The sequence below is a fragment of the Dermacentor variabilis genome, chromosome 3 (assembly GCF_050947875.1).
Source record: "Dermacentor variabilis isolate Ectoservices chromosome 3, ASM5094787v1, whole genome shotgun sequence".
In the NCBI taxonomy this organism is placed as follows: Eukaryota; Metazoa; Arthropoda; class Arachnida; order Ixodida; family Ixodidae; genus Dermacentor; species Dermacentor variabilis.
The window spans coordinates 86,886,346-86,904,505 of NC_134570.1; the positions used below are offsets into that span (position 1 = coordinate 86,886,346).

Consider the following 18,160-nt stretch of genomic DNA (forward strand, 5'->3'; position numbering starts at 1 on the left):
ATGGCTTATCTACGCCCTGATTCCTTAATACCTCCATCATTGCTGAGGTTTGGACTGAATCAAATGCTTTTTCGTAATCAATGAAAGCTATATATAAGGGTTGGTTGTATTCCCCACATTTCTCTATCACCTGATTGATAGTGTGAATATGGTCTATTTTTGAGTAGCCTTTACGGAATCCTGCCTTATCCTTTGGTTGACAGAAGTCTAAGGTGTTGCTAATTCTATTTTCGATTACCTTAGTAAATACTATGTAGGCAATGGACAGTAAGTTGATCGGTCTATAATTTTTCAAGTCTTTGGCGTCCCCTTTCTTATGGATTAGGACTACGTTAGCGTTCTTCCAAGATTCCGGTACGCCCGAGGTCGTGAGGCAATGCGTATACAGGTTGGCCAGTTTTTGTAGAACAATCTGCTCGCCATCCTTCAACAAATTTGCTGTTACCTGACCCTCCCCAGCTGCCTTCCCCCTTTGCATAGCTCCCAAGGCGTTCTTTACTTCTTCCGGCGTTACTTGTGAGATTTCAAGTTCCTCCAGACTATTCTCTCGCACATTATCGTCATGAGTGTTACTGGTACTGTATAAATCTCTATAGAACTCCTCAGCCACTTGAACTATCTCATCCATATTAGTAACGATATTACCGGCTTTGTCTCTTACTGCATACACCTGATTCTTGCCTATTCCTAGTTTCTTCTTGACTGCTTTTAGGCTTCCTCCGTTCCTGAGAGTATGTTCAATTCTATCCATATTATAGTTCCTTATGTCAGCTGTCTTACGCTTGCTGATTAACTTGGAAAGTTCTGCCAGTTCTATTCTAGCTGTAGGGTTAGAGGCTTTCATACATTGGCGTTTCTTGATCAGATCTTTCGTTTCCTGCGATAGCTTACTGGTCTCCTGTCTAACGGAGTTACCACCGACTTCTATAGCGCACTCCGTAATGATGCCCATAAGATTATCGTTCATTGCTTCAACTCTGAGGTCCTCTTCCTGGGCTAAAGCCGAATACCTGCTCTGTAGCTTGATCCGGAATTCCTCTAGTTTCCCTCTTACCGCTAACTCATTGATTGGCTTTTTATGTACAAATTTCTTCCGTTCCCTCCTCAAGTCTAGGCTAATTCGAGTTCTTACCATCCTATGGTCACTGCAGCGCACCTTGCCGAGCACGTCTACATCTTGTATGATGCCATGGTTAGCGCAGAGTATGAAGTCGATTTCATTTCTAGTCTCACCATTTGGGCTCCTCCACGTCCACTTTCGGCTAACCCGCTTGCGGAAAAAGGTATTCATTATCCGCGTATTATTCTGTTCTGCAAACTCTACTAATAACTCTCCCCTGCTATTCCTAGAGCCTATGCCATATTCCCCCACAAGCCTGCTTCTTGCCTACCCTGGCGTTGAAGTCGCCCATCAGTATAGTGTATTTTGTTTTGGCTTTACCCATTGCCGATTCCACGTCTTCGTAAAAGTTTTCGACTTCCTGGTCATCATGACTAGATGTAGCGGCTTGGACCTATACTACCTTCAATTTGTACCTCTTATTAAGTTTCACAACAAGACCTGCCACCCTCTCGTTAATGCTATAGAATTCCTGCATGTTACCAGCTATATCCTTATTAATCAGGAATCCGACTCCTAGTTCTCGTCTCTCCGCTAAGCCCCGGTAGGACAGAACGTGCCCGCTTTTTAGCACTGTATATGCTTCTTTTGTCCTCCTAACCTCACTGAGCGCTATTGTATGCTATTTACTACCCTCTAATTCCTCCACTAACACTGCTAGACTTGCCTCACTAGATAACGTTCTAACGTTAAACGTTGCCAGGTTCAGATTCCAATGGTAACCTAAGTTACTAATGTAGAAAACTTTAATTCGCCTAATCCTAGATTATGCTTCTGCTGTGTGGAACCTTCATAAGGAGTGCGACATTAACTCCATTGAGAGCATCCAACGAAAATCTATTAGGTTCATATATCGTCGCTATAGTCACTATTTTTCATCCTCTTGTGCCTTATCTTCTTTGGACCTAACCCCTTTATCCAATATAATAATATTTGGGGTTTTACGTGCCAAAACCACTTTCTGATTATGAGGCACGCCGTAGTGGAGGACTCCGGAAATTTTGACCAACTGCGGTCCTTTAACGTGCGCCTAAATCTAAGCACACGGGTGTTTTCGCATTTCGCCCCCATCGAAATGCGGCCGCCGTGGCCGGGATTCGATCCCGCGACCTCGTGCTCAGCAGCCCAACACCATAGCCACTGAGCAACGACGGCGGGTCCCCTTTATCCATACGCCGTCACATTGAGTCATTGAGGTTTCTGCATGGCATCGTAAATGTTTCTTATCGTGTCTCGCATCCTATATATATTCCTTCAGACATTCCTCGTTCAAGTAGGAGTCACCATAGGCTTAATATTAAGCCTTACTTTGCTTGAACTAATCAATTTAAATACAGCTTTTTCCCACGTACTGTTGAATTCTGGAACTTAATTCCCGGAACAATTAGGTCACTGCCACTAAACGATTTCATGTTAAAAGTTAACTACACCTGATTTTATGTATTTTGTTGTTGTTACAGTGTATTGACTCATTGTCGTTTTGTACTGACTCGCAGTGTTGCTGTTCTTTTGAGCTTGATTTGTGTCATCTGCCTTATTTCTTTTGAATTTTTAATATGTTATTGTTTACTTGTCTTTTTGTATGACTTCTTTTTGTCTAACCCACTTCTGCAATTGCCCCATAAAGGGGCTGCAGTATGTATAAATGTACGCAGTATACATAAAATACAGAGATAGGGAAATAGGGACAAGGCAGAATGGCAACTGCCACCGGGAGGGGCGCAAGGCCTCCGTACTCTTTAATAAGAACATAGAAAAGGGAGTTGAAGATAAGAAAAAGAGAACTAAAGAAAAAAAAACAGCGAGGTGGCAGGCCACAAACACTAAACGACGAGAAATGGAGTGCGCAAGTAGGAACAGAACTTACACGCAGGATCTGAAACAACAACAACAACAACAAAAAACACTCAGGTCGCAAAACCACCTTAGAATGTAAAAAATACAAGAACAAAATTAGCAAATAGCGCACTACCATGAGAGACAGAAGACGGGAGTGTCAAGGTCGTCCGCCCAAATCATTCGAGCGCAGGACACAAAGTGTGGCCTTGACCACCTTTCTTTTGTCATGTCTGTTAAATCCAGTGGAACAGCATAGATGGAACTAATAGATGTCCGCGTCAATGCGTCTTCTGAATCCCACACACGGGACTTATTGTTTTACTTGGGCCCTGTCTAAAAACCTATATACCTCATATCAAATAATTCCAGCGGACATTTGGGCCTCCCATATAAGAACTCGCATGTTGCCACAGAACATATGGGAGACATTATAGTTAATATTATACTTGGGCTATTACTCCCCCACTCATTGCAAGAACATATCAAGATCGCATTAAAAACGATGTGCTTCTATTTATATCACGTAGGACATGCCCGATATGATATATGGGAACATACAGGTTGTTATATGGTTATCCACATATGTTCATATGCTGGATACAAATGTCACATGAGACACGCCTTATAGGTTTTTGGGAGCTTACGAGTTTTTTAATACTTGTGCACATGTGTTCATATGAGATTATTGATAATGGGGCATAGGGTTATTTTCAATAGGGAACTTATTGACTTTCCATTGTGCATGAGTCCCGCGCAAATGCAAGACACAACACACCGATAGACGCGACGAGGAGAAGCATTTATTTGTTTCGTCGTTTCTATCTGTCATATGCCTAGCATCTGCACTGTACCCAAGGTATAGCCCAATCCCTGGCACTTCTACGCTTCCGTTACCCTTCTTTCTACCCGCCGTGGTTGCTTAGTTGCTATGGTGTTGGGCTGCTAAGCACGGGTTCGCGGTATCCAATCCTGGCCACGGCGGCCACATTTCGACGGGGGCGAAATACACCCGTGTACTTAGATATAGGTGGTCGTTAAGGAACCCAATGTGGTCCAGATTACACCGTAGTCCCTCACTACGGCGTGCCTCATAAACTGATCCGTCGTTTTGGCTCGCCAAGCCTTATAATTTAGATATATAAATATATATATTTGCCCTCGCTTCTCTTTCCGCAGATGAAGATGGGTTTCCTGATGAACGTGGCGTGCGTGCTGGTGCAACTGGCCGCCATCCACACGATCGGGCCGCTCGTGTTCGATCTCTACCGCTTTCCGTCCTGGGCCGCCAAGGACTTCGGTCTCGTCCCCCTTTCCGGCAACGACACCCTGGTAGAGGCGACCGTCGCGTCGCTGTTCAACGTCACCCTGCCGGACGGGATGGTGTCGACCACGACGGCGGCGACGCCGATGATCGCGACGTGACCTCACGCGACAGAAGAGATCGTCGCGGACTGTTCCTATAGCTCCGGCGCATGCGCGGTCCTGTTCAGGCCTGACAAGTGCGCCCGTGGCCTGTCTCTGTTGCGTTGCGCCGCGTGACGCGTTTGACGTTGCGACGGCCCCCACCGAAACGGCGCCCAGTAGGGTATGCGATGACGTCTGGCGTCTCTGTGTTTAGCGTGCAGGAAAAAGTCGACGTTTAGTTTGCTTCGGGCCTTACACGTGTGTGTGTGTACGTTGCGCTGGTGGACGTCGTCGGAGGGAGAGGGTGGAGGGGGGGGGGAGGCATAAGCAATTCCGCGTGGCCATGATTACCTGAGGTCAAGGAACTGCAGTGAACTACAGAGGACCAGTGATAGAAATCAGTGTTTACTTTTTGTTTGTCCTCTCTTTTTGCTTTTCATCGTATTTTCCGTACAGTGGCCAATATGGTGCTCGTTATGTTCACTCGTGGGCATTTTTCAGTATTTCATCGAAGATCTGAATGCTGGTTTAAGCACGTAAAAGGGAGAAGCGCGCCTTTCCCGCTTGACGGTGTGATGGAATCGCGGTTAGAACAATAATGGAAAACAATATGTCAAGTTAGATTGTTTATTTAAGCCTAGGACATCCCTAATAGGTCTTTTTTTACCAGCAGATGAGATCTGCAGTCACAGAAGACGACGTAGCATATCTGAACAGTGTGTTTAGAGGCTAGCCATTGATTACTGAAAGGGCATTAAAAACTGCTTTAGATCAAAGTAAAACGTGGAAAAGCAACACTTATGTTTTCCGCGTTGTTGAAATGTCATGTAACGAGAGAGAAACAGATAAACGCAGAGACAGTGAGGTTCCGCCGGAGAATGGCTAGGTCATTGAAAATGTGATAGTGTGGCATTCACGTCGTCGACGTCTCAATCCGTAAACGCTGGGCCTTTCTCCGCTAAACATTCATCCGTCTTCCGCCATACGAATTCTAACAGGGTTTCTAAATGTTAATGAAACCGTTCAGCCAGATCTGTTGCCATTGTTCCCTTATCTATTAAAAATGCTATTCGGCACTGCTTGAAAGAAATGAAGCTGCTTGTATATAGGGACTGTCTTCAAGAATTTTAGTTTGAACGTAGAAAACTGCTATTGTCCTCACTCGGCGTTTCGGTAGTTACACCTTTCATCCAAGTGATACGAAACCGTATGCTTATTTAAGAGGACGGCGATATATTGATCGCAAGCCCTCTTCTCGTAAAATTCCTCTGAACGTCTACTCCCAGCATTCTCGCGCTGAGAAAAACCTATAGTCTCGATGCACTGCTTTGGGTTAAACGATCACAAAGCTTGGATCACATGCTATGTGCAGCCACGGACAAAACCGAGCCATACTTGAAGGGGTTGCTCGTGTGAAAATATGCAGAAGGAAAACATTGCTACGAATGTTTAGTTTCCGGGATTTTCTTTCTTTTCGTGTTAGCTCCCAAAATTGACCGAGCAAACTTCATTAATATTACATCGAGCACATTATTCAGACTTGGTATCGATGTCTGTCACATGCCTTCTAGCGGAATGGAAACGACGCTACGCTTTCATATTTCAGACTGTTTTTCCAAACTGGATGAGGAGCTTTCTTTCTCTTCTGTTTCTTTTTTCTCTTTTTCTCCCAACACCAGCGAAGCAATTTTGTCGTCGAGAATATAGTATGAGGCTGCGAGGGAGAGACAAACAGATCACACTTTGGTGTTTCTGAGCTCGTCTTTGAGCGCGTCTCCTAATACACACGATGTTTTTTTTTTCTTTTCTGTTTTTGTGAACTCTCGTTCCTATCTGAACTGAAATAATGCACCGAGTGTCGCAGTGGTTCAATGCGATGATGAAACACGTGTTGTTCGTCGTGGTTATGTAAAGATTCGGTTTACGGAACTGCAGAGGGCTCGTGTGCGAGAACAGCTCGTCGGAATTTTTTTTTTTTATGCTAGAATTAGGCCTTTCTTACTGCGATGAACGTTGAACTACGTTTACTATAGCTCCGTTGTCTTGACGCGAAAGAGGTGCGCAGGCGGTCAACTGATCGTCCATGTCGCCCTGCCCGTGCCACGTGTACATACAGTAACATACCTACTCTCTATGGGCACAGTTTTTGTGCTTTTCGCATTGCTGCGTTTGTATGAGACTTCTATACTCGTGTACATTTACAGACGTGGTTGTTGTATCGGGGTTCCTACGCCCCGGCTCGTCATAATAAACGAAGGAACCAAAGAAGTAAATTTGACTTCACGCCTTTGCTTGTCGTCAATCTGTTTTTTTGTGTGCCTCCCTGCAGTTGTTGATTCACTTCGTAGGCTGCAAGTGATTGACTGATTGGATGGATGATTGATTGGCTGATTGATTGAGTGAGTGCACCGGATAAGCTCCACAGGAAGTTCATGGGCGTGCTAAGGCTTTCATTGATTCATTGTGTTTAAACAATATGCTGTGCAAGTGAAGAGCAGAAGTGACGAGTTAGCGAGGACCCGCGTGAGTTCTTTTTACAAGCGTCAAATAAAGAAGACGTTCTATACATTGACTCCGTTTCCTGATTTCGAGCAGATTGGTTCAAGGCGCGAGTGAGAGAGTTGAAGTTATGCATACATAAGTTATTCAAGACACGCGTAAGTTCCCAGCAGAAAGTGCATTGACATTTAGTGCGTAGTTATGCACCTGCCCTTGCTGGTGTTGGGACTTGGGGTAGCATTTAGGCCAATAATCTGCCAGCCGCAGGGGTGAGTGCGTTCGGCAGTAGGAGCGAAAGGAAAAAGGTTTATTTTACATTACTTACACATTGAAACAACTAGTCAGATTCTAGTCTGGACACACAGGTCTGCAGACGTCAGGACACGTCAGCATTCCTTTCACTGCGCCAAAGGTCCGCCTTTAACATGTTCTTCTTCCCTAGTTCTCTGCGCAAGGGAATTCGATGACCTGGCAGTGGGCAATCAGAGGAGTCGTACAGTCCACAGAACTCCGCCTCTGACATCCAACCTTCGAAGCAAGGACGAGCCAATTCGGAAACAGATTTCATTCACGCTCCATCCACGAAACAGTTCACGCTCCTCTCACGAATGTCGCCGACTGGGTTCCCTTACTCTCTCTGACGGCCATTTTGTCAGGGTAAGGAGAATGCTCTTCACGCTCGCTGCCACTGACACGGAGGGCGGCGGATGCTGTCGCTTCTAAGTGAGCGTCTTTGTTTGCTCGTCACAGTCAGTGTCGGGCCCCGTCGCCAGGTGGGCGGGCGCTGAGGAGGGCTGCCTCGGGGGAAGCACCCAAAAAATGCGCACTTCCGATTTGGGGTGCAACACCGGATAAGATCGGCGACCTCGTGCTGGCAAGCACGGTTGCTTAACCTCTAAACCACTGCGGTTGGCGCAAAATGATGAGGTCTGTGTTAACTAGTACTGTTAATGGGAGCACTCTTTGCTATTTCATCTCGATGTTTCAACATTGCATGGAATGTCTTAGAGCTTTACGGGGGCGGGTAGTGTTTAACGTCCTATTCTCTTCTGGTACTAAAACAGCGCTACGTTTCCGAGGCGTAGTGGCGATGAACAAGAAATCTCATCATTCCAGATAGTAAATAGCAGTGTGCCGGAACGGAACGAAAAAGAAAGGATGTTTGTGACGAAAACGATAAGGTAGCCGAAACGTTATTTATTACTTTGTTGCGCAGTTAAAACGAAATATTTTTATCGCCTTTCAGTTCAAGGAGAAAGTGGACAATCCGAAACGACCGACGTCTGGCAACGTCAGCATCAGCACGTATCTCGGGCAAAGATAGTGCAAGCGATAGCCGGTCGAGCGCTCCACTAAGCCTGCTGCACAGTGCACTAGCGGATCGGCATATCGCAGCAAACTGCAGGCTTGCGCGTTATATCGTTCGTTTATATTCGTTTAAGTTCGTTTTATCGCAGCAGCGGTCTCTCCTTTCGGCGTCTAAACTCGATGACGTGCTGCTTCTGAGATAATGCTCAGTGCGTTCGCTCAAGACACTGAGCATGATCTCAGACTTCGTAATTCAGTTCTTGAGAAAAATAAACACCATGCATTTATCGTTACTTTGCTTCGAAAACTTTTGCAGGCGAACCAAAACCGTTAGAACCGTTACATGTTATTTTTTTTTTTCGTTCCGGAGCAGAACAGGAACGGAACTTTTTTCAGTGGAACGAAACTAAAGCCAGAACGCGAAAATTAGAGGACGCTTGAGCTCCGCCTTTAAGATTGCAACGCGTTGGCATTCAAAGATCTCTGACTGCTTCGCACGCTGCCCGGCGACTGCAGCTTATGTAACCGTTTACCGAGAAACGCCGGCGGCAAACATTATGCACGAAGCCGAGCTTTCTCGCAGAAACGCGGCCTCTTTACCGTGGATGCGCGGATGAATGGTAGAAACGCTGGAAAAGGGGTTTGTGTTTTAGTTTCCCTGCAACATAATTATGTTTTCTCGTATATTCAAATTACAATCCGGTGCTAACCTGTCTGTAGGTTGTAAGTCGTACTTTACTATTTCTCTGACGCATTCTACTTTGAAAAATTCAGTTATCGCAGTAACGTCTCTGCGTTACACGGAGGACCTGCGTGCTTGGACATGCGTGGTTCTGTATGATATTTCGCCAAAAGACGGTTGACGCGGGACGCCGACGCTGCCCTTTCTGCGACATACGGGGGGCCCTTAACGACATCACGTGAAAATCATTTCGTTGCGACACCCTGGTAAATAGTGAACACAATGCTTTGTTGGGCAAGCTCTACCAACAAAGCAAAAAAAAATAATAATAAAATAGTTGTAGTTGTAATCATAACGGTGAGCACTATAGGCGGTCGTCGAATCTAAATATCCGTCTCTAGTCGGTCCGGCACTTGCAGCCACATCACCGTACAGTCCACAGTGATGACTGATGCTCTCGTAGATTCGAGAATGTATAACGTTATGCTCGTCACTCGTGCAGTTTGAATAAACCCGCCTTATCGCCATCGAATTCGGAAAATCGCTCACAATATTTCGTATACAAAAAGCATTTCGTCTGTAAGAGCAATAACGCCGAAAAGTCAAGAGCTTTCGTCAAAATGAAGTGGACTCCGTCGTAAGAAGACTTTCCCTAGTGCTGGGTAGCCTACTGCGCTCAACCTGGTTAGCATCTCTGCCTTTCCCTTATGACTTCTCTCTCTCTCAGGAAACGGAGAACAAGTACGTTAGCCTGCCACTGACCAGTTCAAGGTATGAGGACACACTTGATATAAGAATAATTTATAATGGTATTCGTTTATTTTACTTTGAAGAGAACCTCCTCGCAATTTTTTTTTACCTGGTGCGAATAGAACTATGCACTTATCTCGTGCCGTTCTGAAGTTACACTCTAATTTGTAGCCTACACCGTGCGGGAAGAAATCCGCTAGAACCCAAATTTCGAAGTTTCTATTTCACGTTTTCATAACTTCAGCTGTCGTACGCGATAGTTCGGTTTACTAGTATTTTTCGCTCACATGAACATTATGCGTATAAACGCATAACGTTCTAATATAAGCTAGCTTTGAACTCTCGCAAGGGATGCTACGTGTAACTCGATACGTATGTTTACACATATTGTGCGCGGCCCCGACAATACTGAAGCAACGATTATCCTTTCCTACTCAATCCCTTACCCTCGAACTTCGCATGTAAACTCATTTTTGTGCTACCAGCAGTCTGATGGAACAGTTTAATACTCAAAGTCACTCGAAGCGAACCTTTTCCAGGCAACAAATACAAAGCAAACGAAGAAACCAGCACGCGGACATGCACGGAGCAGGGTGTCAACTAGTCCTCAAGGCATGAAAATGAGAGCGACAACTACACAAATGCAAGGAGAAACCGCAAGGAGAGTCCTGCTACAAGTATGAAGTGCCACTAGGATTTTGCTGTCTTGGGCATGCTGTAAATTATAATTTTTTATTCTTGTTATTTCAAAACGTAAATTTGTCACGTTTTGTGTCACGCCAACGTGAATAATGTTTCACTCTATAAAGATTTTAATGCCCGTTAGCATACGCAGGACACTACGCACACTTTCCGGGAGCTAGCTGTCTATTGTATGTCTCTAACAGTTTTCCCGTCTACCTGGGTCACTGGGGTGTCCCTGGTCGAATGGGTAGCGCATTGGGCTGCTGCACTTAGGGAACAGGATTAGAAACCAACCGTCAGGCCAACTTGTGTCACCGAGTATGCGGTAATGTACTGATATGTTGCGCTCTTCAATGGACCTCTTTCACACCTACGTGGGTCGCTGTAGATGGGGAATGCGCAGGGATCGCTCATCAAAGAAACTCTGACGCCGTCTTGAGTCGCTGGGTATGTGCCAGTACGTGTGCGCAGCTCTTCAATGAACGTGATTGACGCAGACTTCGGTGAGTAGGTATGCGTCACTTGGAATGTGGCAGCTTTAAAATTACAAAAACAGAAAACGATCCTTCACATATCTCCGATGCTGGGCGGAATCGAATTCACGTCACAAGGGTTCCTCAAGGACAGCAACCCGACGCTTTAGCAGCCTGCGCCACGAATGCACTGGGTATGCGCCGCTTCTCAACGCCTTTCACGCCAACGCTTTAGCGAGCTGGGCTATGAATGCAGTGGTGACATGCCGCTCCTCAATGCAACTCTCGCCAAGTTGGGTCATTGAGTACGTGTCGCTGAATGGGCGGCAAGCGAGGGTACCATTCTCAGCGTTCGCACGCAGCGGCGCGACGCGCTTCTCGCCTCGGAGGCCACGCGCGGACTTCTCGGCAGCAGCACTAGATGGCTTAGCGTGTCCGGAAAGAAGCGCGAAAAAGGAGCCCGGTTGCCGCATGACGCGTTTCTCCGCGTTCGCACTCACGGGCGCCCCGTGCACATCAGATGTCACGCGCAGGCTTCCCGGCGGCGCCGACTATTCTTAGGGAACTGTGGAAGAGGAGTCCCGCTGCAGTATACGCCTCACACTCGTTTCGACGGTGGCAATACGTTGTGTCGCTTTAATGATTCAATGCTAACCGCATTACCGTCGACAGCCATCGTGAGATGGGTTCTGCCGAATTCGTTTTGGACGTTGGAGGTTGATTTCTTGCATGTACTAAGGCGTGCAGTAAGTTGGGAATATTGAAACTCACTAATAATGTATTATGTAATGGCCTGTTATAGAAAATTAGGTTGGCGAAATGTCACTTTATGTGTAAGCGCTCAATCGTTCATGGTTACTTGATCATGCAGTTATCAAATATTACGTTTATTCTGCTCAGTTGCACACCTGAGCCTTACATAAACACTAAGGCGTTATGGGATGCAGTAATTGGTTGAAAAGTATGACTGCTGACTTAAGAGACACATTCGAACTTTTTCGAAGGAAAACTGCGTGTAAAAAGTAAAAAAATGCCAAGAACAAACAAGAAAAGGCCAGCTGCGCCCATGTCACTAGTGGCAGGCAGAGCGTTGCCGTGGCTTCGCTGCGGAGCTGATTTAACCGGCACAGGAAAGTGCGTCCACTTAGTTTCACCGTTTTATTCCGATAGCTATTATAAGGATACACCAGGTGAATTGCAGGTGCATTATTTACGCTCGTTTTGGAGCGGTACGCTGGCTGAGGAAAGACTTATCGTACCGCAACGATTGGTGAAATTTCACACGTCTTCTTCAATCCCTTGATATATACAAAAACTCGCAGGTCTGAATATATTCATGACGGCAGTGATTCACCACTGTGTCAAAAAAACAGCAATGATTGATGCGCACCCGACCATTCGTGAATATTCATTTCTGTGAGTTTAGAAAAAGTTTAATATGTCACAAATTATTAAGATACAGTATAGCGCTTCATTTTCACTATACTAACTGCGCGGCCTTCTTGAACGATGCGTCTGGTGCACTGTGCACAGTTCCACGAGAATAACAAGGCGCAAGCTTGAGGTACATATATGCGAATAGAGTTACACAGACAATGACGTAGGTGCAACAGTTACAACGGTGTTTCATGGATTGCGGGTTTCTCACCCGTGGTCTTCGGACAAAGTAACGACAACACAGTAGTGCAAACAATCACAAGGGAATTTATGGCACCTTTCATAGACTAATGCCTGTTAGCCGAGTTGCTATCCACAATACATGCCGATGGGCGCGCGACAAATCGTGGAAGTCCGACCCACCGGGACCGGATAACGAGCCAATATGTTGGCCCCATGCTAGACACCAGCGCCTGGTCGTTCGCGCGTACGGTCACGCGAACGGTGACGCGTTCGAAAGATCGTGTTCGTCCATTCCGGCGTAGGCCTTGCGAGACGGTCTCGTAGAAGCATGGATCGGGGCACGCGCCGAACGTCCGCGCCGCTTGCCGGCACCGAGATTTCGCGCCTAAGTAGCGCCGCCGTTAGGTGGCATTAGCAGAGCAACACTTGCGCCATCTCTCGTACTACCCTGCAAGCACGCCGACCACCGCAGTAAAGCCACGCGGCGAAGCCGGACTACAGGAGACGGCAGCTATGCGAGAAAACAACCTATCAGGGGACGCGTCAGCCGTGCATCCCCACATCCCCCAACATTAAATCACTAAATATTCCCGGCGAAACATGTCACACGGTCTAACATCAACGCGTGCTTCGCGAACATGATAGTAGGTGCAACGAGGAAATGTGCGCACTCTATTCATTACATGCGAGCCGACATTTTCCTTGGCGTACACCGCTGGCGTCTGTTGGTCACAGCAGCAGCCCTGCTAACTCGACGGCACGATTCCAGGCCAGGACTCCGGAAACGGCGACGTAGTAGTGGGTACGAGCAAGCGTCGCTCGCGCCATCGCGCCCTGCTGGCGAAAGCCGCGGTAGCTGTCGGTGACCGCCGGCTCTTTTCTCCGCCCACGAGGGTTGCGATCTGGCTACAGGCGGCCGCCGAAGTCGCTGCGCCGAACTGGCCACAGCATCACCATTGCCCGGTGTGGCTCGATCGTAGTCCGGGGCAGCAGCGCAGACGATGTGCAGGTGACAGCAAACCAAGGGTGACTCCACTCACGCTGCGTACACTGAACGCACTCGGCAAACACTAAAGTATATAGTGCAAGGGAGAGGAATTCTGAATGCTCATCGCCCACGTGGTACGATGTTCAACTCGGTTAGGAAAAGATGGGGCGGCTACTCAGATGCTAAGTTCACGTGAACGAAGCTCGCTTCCTTGAGTTGAACGAGTAATTTCAATTCGTGCGAGGTTAACTAGAATGAGGGAAGCAGAGTGCTACACCTCAGCGCCACGGTCTACCAGGTTGTGCCCCTCCACGTGCTGCAGGCACCTTCGTAAAGCCTTAGGCCTAAAACGGCGCTACCTTGATAACAACCGGCATCCAAAAAACAACACCCTAAATGGGCGCAAAACAGGCAGCCGCGAAACGTCAGCTCTGTTAGGTGGTCCTACCCCGCTCGCTGCATACAGCATCCGAGTTGACGGCGCCCACCGTCCCAGACGGTGTCGGAGCGCCCGGTGCCAGGCCGCAATATCAGTCAGCCCGTAGCGGCACCCGTGGCCACCCGGCTCCCAGAGCCAGAGCCGCGACTTCGTCACAGTCAAAGACATAGAAGAAGCCATTTACATAAGAAATTTGGACCACCCACGAGGCTTCCGTGCTCACTCGCTTCAGGCTTGCCAATGCTCCGCGGGCGCTAAGCCTCGATCGCTCTCCCAGGATGTAGACTACGTGGCTCTCGTACCGACGAATGATATTAAAAATCATTTGCGAGAAGGCTTAGCATGTTGAAAAGTTCAAACACACTACAGCCACCGTCGCCTCGCTCAAGAAAGCATGCCGCCGACACTAGCTATCAAAATCGATGCTAGCCCTATACGCTTCAGTTCAAGCAGAGGTCTCGAACGAAGCAAAACTCTTAAAACTATCGTCCGATGGCCCCAAGAGGTCCACGTTGGGCAGCCAGATGTGGGTTTCTCACCCGTGCTCTTGGGACAAAGTACCGACAACACAGTAGTGCAAACAATCACAAGGGCATTTATTGCACCTTTCATAGACTAATGCCTATTAGCCGAGTTGCTATCCACAATACATGCCGATGGGCGCGCGACAAATCGTGGAAGTCCGACCCACCGCGACAGGGATAGCGAGCGAATATGTTCGCCCATGCTAGACACCAACGTCTGGTCGTTCGCGCGTACGGTCACGCGAACGGTGGCGCGTTCCAAGTATCGTGATTATCCATTCCGGGGTAGGCCTTCCGAGACGGTCTCGTAGAACCAAGGATCAGCGCACGCGCATAACGTCCGCGCCACTTGCCGAGCCCGAGCCAAAGAGGAAGAGGCTTCTCCTTTTCGTGCCCAAGTAACCCCGCCGTTAGGCGGCGTTAGCAGAGCAACACTCGTGCCATCTCTCGTACTACCCTGAAAGCATACCGACCACCGCAGTAAAGCCACGCGGCGAAGCCGGATTGCAGGATACGGGAGCTATGCGAGAAAACAACATATTAGGAGACCCGTGAGAGTCGCGCATTCCCACAAGATGTGCACACGTACACAATGAATATGGGACACGCAGGCAGCTATACACACGTAAATTACATGCTTTAAACGAAAACACACAAGTGAGGCGTGAGTAAGCACTCTCGCACTCAGTGTGAGCCACAACGCGCCACCGCCTTGCCACGCGTTTTCGCGCAGTAGCTCATATTTGGCGCTTTAGTACATCCAATGTATTTACATGGCATTGCTGTCAATAATAACCGATGCATCTACCAGCCAATAAACAAGTTTCACGCGCCCGTAACATACCGACACGAAGGATGCCCATTAGGAAGATCTACCTTCGCCCTTCTCTCTCCTTCCTTTCTTTTCGTCCCTTAAACCCCTTTCCCCGTGTAGGGTAGCAAACCGGACGTGCGTCTGGTTGACCTCCCTACCTTTTCCTTCCTTCATTTCCTCTTTCCCCTCCTTGAAGCCCCGTACCATTATCCCTGTTTGTCGTACCACTATCCCTCTTTGTTCCCACGTAAACCTGTATGATCATATAGGATTATGGTACGAGGCATATAGGATTTTTGAATAGAGCAGGATCATCGCCAAAGGAATTACTCTCCTATGAGGATAGATAGATAGATAGATAGATAGATAGATAGATAGATAGATAGATAGATAGATAGATAGATAGATAGATAGATAGATAGATAGATAGATAGATAGGAACTTTATTGAAATAGAAAAGATTTGAAGGAGGGGTGGTCGAAGCCTCTCAGTCCAAGGCCCCACTGGCCTCTGCCGCCTGCCTGACCCGGCTAATTAAGTACTTTTGTCCTGCCAGGTCGGAGCGGGCGAGCTGTGCCTCCCACTGCTCCATTGTGGTATTGGTGTTTATTTGGCCTATGAGGGTGCTTAGTGCACTCCCAGGTTATATGTATTAGGGTAGGTATGCCACCGCACCAAGGGCAGTTGGCCCTATAACGAGTGGAATACATGGCATTTAGCAATTTTAAATGGGGTAATACCACGGTCTGTATTTTACGCCAATCCGCGGCCTCTTCCCCGCTAAGTTGTGGGTGAGGCGGCGGGTATTTTCTGGAGACTCCGCGCTGATGAGCAAGGATGTCTTTGGCATTTAAATTGGTGGAATTTTGCGAGGGATAGTACGGGTGGTCGGGGTTAGAAGAGGACACCGTCGCTCGGTTAGTTAACCCACGAGGTAACGCGTTAGCCTTTTTGTTCCCCTGTACCCCCGCGGGAAGAAGAGGTCCTCTGATAGAACGGATAGAACCACGGGACGCTGCCGCTCTTAGATCGGAAGAAGAACGCGATGACAGAGGCCTAAGGCGACCACCTCGCAGTGGCTGTGCCACAAGCAGAACGCAGCGGTAACAACGAGAAGCCGCGCGAAGTGAGCCTGCGAACAATGGCAAAGAGAAACATATACTATTTAATATATAAGGCGGTGAAATCCGGCATGCACGGCCCTCCAGAAGACCCAAGCAACGCCACATTGCCTCATACCATGCTGATGGCAGTTCGGACACACTCTGACTTGACCATTCCCTACCGCTCCAGGCTATATAGAGGAGGCAGCACACCTAATCGAAGGCGCCACATGAAGGCACGGATATGACCAGGTAGAAAAGAAGCCATTAGCGCTCCCAGTGATACTTGACTAGAGCGAGCCGGACGTGCTGAAGGAACTATGAGGGCTATAGGGCTGGCTGTCGTGTGTACAATGTGGGAGTTATTCCCGGACAGGTCGGCTACACATGGTGATGATATACCACAACTGTTGCATAAAATTCCGGCATATTTCATGACTTGGGGCCGGCCCTTGTTGATAATCACGCTGCACAGGAGGTAGCAAAGATTAGTGCTGTCGCAAATGAGGATCCAAAGACGTCGAATATGTTTTGATCGTGGAGGAGTAAGGGAATGTGGGGCTGGGCCCGATATCCAGGACATTTTACGCACAGGTTTATAATAAATATTTACAAGAAATTCAAGTAGTACAGAAAAAGTTCATGAAGTTGTAGCAGCCAATGACTCCAGCCGTCCGTTGCTCTTTTTATCCCCTGCGTGGTCATTTTTGAGTCGCCTCCCCGAATCCGGCGTCAGGTGACCGATGACCTCAGGTCCCACCAATCCGGAGGTTTGTGGCCCTTTCCCTCTGCAGGGAGCTTTGTCGGAAACCCACGCGCATCACTAGTAACAAACAGGGGATGGGGGATAGCACACTGACCCCGTCTCCGGCGTGCACGTGCCAATTTGGCAGGCTCACAGGTGAAGGGCCGTGTCCTTGCTAATTGCCCAAACCTCTACGGACCGAGGTACTCCAGTGGTGGCCATACAATATCCCATTTGAGAACGACCTTGACGGGGCCGTCGGCCCGTTTCCCATAATCGCGTTATCCCTGACCGGAAGATGCCGCGGAGCGAATGGCCGATCACAACAGTGCCCAGCAAGTAAAGCGCGAGAACTCGCTCGGAGCACACATAACCTCATAGTAGGCGCTCTTTCTGTGTGCTTCGTTTACACATGTGTTAACTTGCGGCCCTTTTCTAACAGCTTGCACTAGACGTAGTGGGAAGCTCAGTGCTTGCAGTCGGCAGCAAACTGACACAGAGGGAGAATGGGAGTGGAAATGGGAATGAGGTCATTCTAGTGCTGCATGGCAGACATTCTGTGCCTCTCGAGCGAAAAGAAAAGAAGAAGGGCATAGAAGGGGCACAGAGATCTAACTATGCATATTAGGCATTGCAGCACCTAGCACGCACGCACGCACGCACGCACGCACGCACGCACGCACGCACGCACGCACGCACGCACGCACGCACGCACGCACGCACGCACACACACACACACACACACACACACACACACACACACACACACACACACACACACACAAATGTACTCCGTGAAGTATCTCTCCTGAAGTAGTGGAAAGTCCAGGAACTACCAACCAGACAGTCAGAAATGCCATAATGATTATATGGAAAACGTACAACATGAGAACGTGTGTCTGGTAGAACCGGGAAAAGAAGACGGGAGGACAAAACTCGAGTTTACATATACTCAACGCGAAGTGCATGCACTTGCTGTGATTGGCTCATGAACTACGTGTGTGCGCATATTAAGGGTGGTTTTCGAGCTTTAAATATTTGTATTATAGAGCAGCATGTTATACGGAGGAGGAATAAACTTTATTTACAGAAATACGAAGAAATGACTTTATCTGCAGAGACTTATAGACAGGCTCGACATTATATAAACATATTTAGAGGCAATACG

The 18,160-nt window shown here is 47.9% G+C and overlaps 1 protein-coding gene across 4 annotated transcripts in view; it reads left to right on the forward strand.

The window, feature by feature from the left end:
* Positions 1 to 6,641, forward strand: part of LOC142575997 (Na(+)/dicarboxylate cotransporter 3-like) — a 119,388-nt gene extending 112,747 nt beyond the window's left edge. For all 4 annotated transcript variants that reach the window (XM_075685860.1, XM_075685863.1, XM_075685861.1 and 1 more), the window contains exon 13: positions 4,136 to 6,641. In XM_075685860.1, the coding sequence (XP_075541975.1) occupies positions 4,136 to 4,381 (246 nt within the window). In that variant the 3' untranslated portion in view covers positions 4,382 to 6,641. The remainder of the gene's footprint in view (positions 1 to 4,135) is intronic.
* Positions 6,642 to 18,160: the final 11,519 nt, after the last annotated feature.